This window comes from Antrostomus carolinensis, unplaced genomic scaffold, assembly GCF_000700745.2.
Source record: "Antrostomus carolinensis isolate BGI_N321 unplaced genomic scaffold, ASM70074v2 scaffold21824, whole genome shotgun sequence".
Taxonomy (NCBI): Eukaryota; Metazoa; Chordata; class Aves; order Caprimulgiformes; family Caprimulgidae; genus Antrostomus; species Antrostomus carolinensis.
Window position 1 is genome coordinate 31,781 of NW_010311695.1, and position 6,264 is coordinate 38,044.

The window sequence follows — 6,264 nt, forward strand, 5'->3', positions numbered from 1 at the left end:
GAGGATGCGGTTGAAGTGGCAGAAGCAGTGGAAGTGGCAGAGACCACTGAAGTGGTAGAGACCAGGGGGACAGACGAAGGCTTTTTGGAGGGCATGGTTACAAACTTGATGACAGAGGGCGTTGGATCCTGAGCAGGTTTCTTCTCTATCAGTTTCTCAGCTGGATTCTCAATCTTGATGGACCTGAAGAGTTTTACGCTGGACGAGTTCAGGGAGTTCAGAGTAAAAGAGGAGTACAAGCCTGAGTGGATATAGTCATTGCGGCTGGAGGATTTAGCACATGACTGAGACTTCTCCTTCCCACAGTTTTCCACATCCTTTGGAGCACTGCTAACTTCTGCAAAACCAGTCATTTCAGGGTCTCCTTCTATACGTCCCACGACAAGTGGATCCATATTTAAAATCTCCGGATAAGAAACAAACTTGTAGACAAACTTCTTACCATTCACTTTTTTAATGATATTCTGTGGGGAAGAAGACAGACATATATATTTAGGCCTTCTTCAGATTAATTTTCTTCCTACAAACACTGCCTAAAATAGACTGAGAAATTAGATAGTCTGTAATCTTGCAGGAAAGATTGTTTCTTTTTTTTTCCTTTTGGAAACACAGAGCATTCTGGCAATTCAGTTACGCTCCCAAAGTATCATTTCCAGACCTTGCAGACAAAACAAACAGGTGAGCTTAACCTGACAGTAAATATACTAACAAACAGCCTTAAAACTGCCAAGTAATTATATTTAACATATTTTAAAAGATTAGCTAAGAAACAAAACAAATTACCCATTAGTGCCATCAAAGATCACTGACCTGGGTACAGCAAAAGTAATCTAACAGGAGAACATGCAGAATTAAGGTGTTTGCAGAATTGAGAGCTAATATTTCCAATCAAACCCCCTTTTTTCTTAAGAAGGTGATATTAAAAGAAAATAAGTAGCTGAACTAGTCAGCAGAATGTAGGTTAATCAGCTATTTCAATACCACAAAACAGCATCTGTCAAACTTGTTTTGCTCTTAAGTGAAATGCCACACACCATTTGGACCCAAGAAGATTCGTATTTATTACACAATTATTTTTACTGAGACCTCTCAGTACTCACTAAGTCAGATTTGTGTTACCCAATAATAAACTCCAAGCAACACACCACCTGCTGCAAACCCTCAGGTTCCTCAGAAACTGTGTTTGATTTTGTATCTCGTACACCCACACAATAACAGTTGTGGGATAAATGGTTTATTGAAGCAAAGGTGACTGGAACCCACCCTGTGGTTCTAGTTCAGCTTTTTGACACTAATAAAAGGCTCTCACAAGTTATTAAAAGACATGAGATAAACAAGAGAAGCATCTTACTCTGCTGGACTAAACTCCCTGACCACATTAGAGGTGCAATTCTGAACACAAGGAGAGAAATAAAAATACTTTGGGCAGCTTCAATTAAAATCCTTATTTTTCACAGCCCCTTTGTAGGGACAATTACAGAAAAGATCTCAAGGTGGTGCCACATTCACCATCTCAATCATCATTATCATTCTGTTGCTTAAACTGGAGTGCTGAGGATTTTAACTCTTGCAAGGGCGCATATTTTTGGAAAGGGGATTAGTATTCAAAGACAGACTTGTATTAGCAAAGACATAAATCAAAAAAGATAACATTTGGCACAAAACTATCTAGAACCTTATGAAATAACCACTGGGGAGGAAATGCAGCACAGTGATAAACGAAAGGAAAAAAAAAACCAAACCCTCTAAACAAAACCAGTACACCTTACTTAAGTCTGGGAGAAGTGACACCTTGAAGAGAATGGAAAAGGAAACAAAGCTCATTAGGTAGAGGCTGGTAAGATGGATAAGGATTTGAGGTGGATTTACAGACTTTGTTACCTTCACATAATAGTATCTGAGAGCACGGCTGAGTTTATCATAGTTCATACTGGGCTTGTTCTTGCGGATTCCCCAGAGTCTGGCCACCTCCTCTGCCTGGAGCAGTTTGAACTCCCCGTCGTTGGAGGTCCAACAGATGATATTCTTGTTCTGAGGCTCTTGGAGGAGTTGGAGGAGGAACTGCCACAGGGTGATAGCACTGTCCATAGCAGTAAGCTGAAATTCAGAAAGGCAGATAAGAGGCAACAGATTAGGAACACTGCATTTTCTTTGTCTCCCTAGAAGGGGGTAACAGAGCAGAGATGTTATTTCCAAAGCCAGCAAGAGTAAAAATTATTAGTCACCAGTCGTGAAAGATGTTCCCTGCAGAACAGAGAGGCTGAGAGCCAACTGCTGTCTTCTCCTCCCACATGTCAGTACTTTTCACATGGGTTATATTTAGCCTCATTTAACTAAATCAGGTCACTTTGGGTAAGTTGCAATGAGTCACTATCCAAAAAAATAAATTTTAAGTTGTTCCATGTTCACCCACTCTGAGTTGTACTGCTTTATGAGAACCAGCTCAGGTGCACCCAGGTAAAAATCAAACCACCCACAAACCTCCTCCTCCTTTCCCTCCCTGCACCCACCTCCAACCTCAGTACCTTTAAGAAAACAGAGCAGATCAAGCAACTGCTTCAGCTACGTGAAGATGCCAGGGCAGAACAACTCAATTTTCCTTCAGTTCCCATTCCTACCACCTCTTTGTAAGCAGCCCTCTCAATCAACCCCCAATCTCCTCTCTTGCAAATCTCTTCTCTTTTCCAAACATCATCCTTGTCTTTTCTAAGAGAGTAAACATGAAAGTAAATAAAGTGATTTCAAATCCTGCCTTTTATTTTCTCTTGATTCCTGCCATGTCCTACCTACATCAGTCACTTAGTCTGAGACTTTCTAGGACTAGTATCTGTCAGTTGATTCACGTACTTCCAGCATGGTTTTCTTGCACTGAAGCTGTTGATGTATAAATTCATCAAGGACACACAAGGCAGTAGAGATGTTTTTCCTTGACCATATCTGACTGTACAAAACAGAATACTTCCACAGATATTTTTAAGCAGAACATTGATAATCCTGTCTGCACAAGGGAAGCATAAAGTACACTGTGAATTAAACCAGATAAAATTACATTAATTCAGTATCCCATATGGATTCTCTTATTCCAGAAGAGAGTGCCTTCTATTAAGACAGCTGAAACTTCTTCCAATGAAATAAAAACAAAGGCAGCCACTCTGGAGTAAGAACCATCACAATGAATCACATTAAAAATGTTTTGATATGTGCAACTGATGGATTTCCCCCCCCCCCAGCCGCCCTCACAGGGTCAAACCTCAATAAAGGCAAAGCTAAAGAGTACAGGGGTTTCCATCTGGCTGAATCTGGTGCCTGAGTGACCAAAACCTATTCACAAGCAGAAGGTGCAAATCAGAAGCATCAAGTCTAACTCCAGCAAGCAGGACCCGTGTCCCTCTTGTTTGAAGTCCATGTACACGCAGGGATAAGTTTCAGATTCAGCCAGGACTGCCAGTTCATCTTCATTACCAAAGCCTTTTATTCCAATCTCATTACTGCCCAGCACTTAGCCAGCCCTATATAAGGAAGAGAACGGTCTACATGTCAGAGCTTCAGAATTTAGTCAGCCCTGTAAAAGGATTACTGCTGACAGTTTACACAGGACTACACACTCTTACTTAAATAAGGTGCCTTAGGGCAGGTACTTTTTTTGGGCACAGCCCATTGCATTTAACCTATTTTTCAGAATACCTGCCTAATGGCACGCTTACATGACTACACAGGGATGTTACATTGATCAAGTCAGTTAAATTGCTGCAATTACAAGGAACAATCTCAAAATGAAGGACACCCACACCACTTTGTTATGCTGGCCTAAGGTGCTTTCCTTGTTAATTACCATATACATACAACTCCATGCTTGCCCAAATTAATTGCTCGGTACTCTAAGAAAATATCAGCTGCTGAACATTGTTGTTCTTTGAGACTCTTCCCACACTGCACCGTGGCACATCAGCTGAACTGTACAGGAACTGAGAGCCAGGCAACCACATTAAAACTCTTATCATAGAATCCCAGACTGGATTGGGTTGGAAGGGACCTTAAAGCTCATCCAGTCCCAACCCCCCTGCCAGCAGCAGGGACACCTTCCACTAGACCAGGTTGCTCAAAGCCTCATCCAGCGTGGCCTTGAACACTTCCAGGGAGGAGCAGCCACAGCTTCTCTGGGCAACCTGGGCCAGTGTCTCATCACCCTCACAGTGAAGAAAAAAGTCTCTTCCAGGACTTCTCCTCTGACTTGTATTCACATTTGCCAATAACAATTTCATACCTGCCTACTGGCGAGGCAGAGGACGCGCGCGCGCTGCGGAGCATCACGAGCAGAGCCTCATTATCCTGTCAGGATGATGCACACGGATGGGGTGTTGTGTAGACATAAGGACTCAGTTCTACCATTCTGCAGAGCTGTCAATACCAGTGCTATGTGTTAACAGAGAAAGAGCAGGAAAATGAGGTTGAGTGATTATTCCCACGCTACATTTATCTACGGCACTTTCCAAACCCGTAAGCAGCACTGCACCAAACAGCGCTGATGCAACGGGAGGCAACCACTTAGAAATTAGATTAGCAGCAGAACTGCAGAGTGGCAAAGGCTTTTTTCTTTTTTTTCCCCTCTCCTAAAAATCCATGCAGATTTCATCCCTGAATTTAAATGCTATGATTTCATTGGCCTCTTTCCTTTCAGTCAGAAGTACCTTGCCATTATTATCTCCAAGCTCTCCAACCTCCACGGCAGTGAAGCATTATTGCCCAGGTCACGGCTGATTGTGAATTGAGCTGCAGACACACAATGCTGACAGACCAGCACTCTGACAACACAAAGTCCAGCAATACGATGGCTGGAGTGACTGAAATGATGGAAGAAACAAGATTTTTTTTAAAAAAGTCATCTTTCCCAGTGCTGAGCTATGTTGTTCTGAGGAACACTTCCCAAAATAAAAAAAGGAAAGAGTTGATGCAGCCCAAATCCCAAAGCCTGCAGCTTTCCAGCTGGAAGGATCCTTCTCCCAGGGGCAGAGTTACAGACTGCACTGGAGTGTCAGATCAAGCAAGTTACTGTGGATATTTCTGGCATTTACAGGCTTTAGGGTTGTCATGATTCTGTCCCTTATTTGGAGGACACACTGCATATCCTCAGCACCCTCTACTGTAAAGTGTTATTTTAGACACATTCACAACAGGATGGAGAAGTTTTACTTATTCCTTGGCTGCTGTAGACCAGGAGCAGAGAGCACTCTGGAATTGGTAATGAATAGGTTATATCACATACAAGAGAATGAATGTCCCTCTTTATTAATGATTTATTGTGCACATCTATGGGAAGCAATAGAGAGACACCTCAAGGCAGAAAATAACCCTCCAACTGGTCAAAGCAATGGGATCACAAGCACATCTTGCTCCTTCAGAGTCCAGGAGTAAGCTGTAACTGGGAAAGCATAATATGTATATGGGAGACAGCGTTGTATTATGAATCAAGACATCTAATTTAACTTTTTTTATTAAAGTTGCTTTGATACTGCATAAGAATACATCAAAGAACTGTTGCTTCTTCAGGAAAAAGCAAGATAAAAAAAAAAACATCACACAAGATGCAAAATTAAAACCAGTAGAGGCGAGATGAGCACTTCTCTTTGTTTAAGATGAACTGAGGAACATCTTAAAAAGGTTCTTCCTTCTTCAGCACCTGGGGCAGAAGGTGGCTGACGCCTTTCAGGAGCCTTTACCTTGCAGCCACAGGGACTGAGCAGCAGTTCAAGCTCCTCATGCTATCTGTGTTTTGCAAAACATCTTCAGCTGCCCCAGCACAGACGCTCCCATCCACACCAGAGACATTTTCAAGGCCACATATTCCTTCAGAGCAGCCTCTTATCCTTTTTATTCAGACATAAAGCAAAATCTGCACTCTTCAAGAGATGTTACAGGTCCATTAGTCAGAGAAACTAAAGAAATCGAGATGAGGACAGGAACCCACTGTCCTACCCTACACCAACAATGGTGAGAGGTTACTTGTCTCATGACTTGTAAACAGCATTTCAACTTCTTTCAAAATCACATCTCCTTTCATGAAAAGGCATCAATCTCCTAGCACAGCTCCCCGTCAGCATAAAAAGCCCAGTAGTTTGATTGCTTTTTTTTTCTTCAAGATGAATATACCAATAATTACAAGCACACCACTGCAAACTCTTTTTGCTGAAGGTTATTTTCCTTATAAGAGTCCACGAAGAAAGAAAAAAAAGATCTCATTTTAAAGGACAATGAGGGAATTAGGCA

The 6,264-nt window shown here is 42.0% G+C and overlaps 1 protein-coding gene across 1 annotated transcript in view; it reads right to left on the reverse strand.

Moving 5' to 3' along the window:
- Positions 1–3,867, reverse strand: part of ELK4 (ETS transcription factor ELK4) — a 6,908-nt gene extending 3,041 nt beyond the window's left edge. The window contains 3 exon segments of the mRNA XM_010166811.2: positions 1–464; positions 1,882–2,097; positions 3,844–3,867. The exon segment at positions 1–464 is cut by the window's left edge and continues 16 nt beyond it. Coding sequence (XP_010165113.1) covers positions 1–464; positions 1,882–2,088 — 671 coding nt within the window. The 5' untranslated portion in view covers positions 2,089–2,097; positions 3,844–3,867.
- Positions 3,868–6,264: the final 2,397 nt, after the last annotated feature.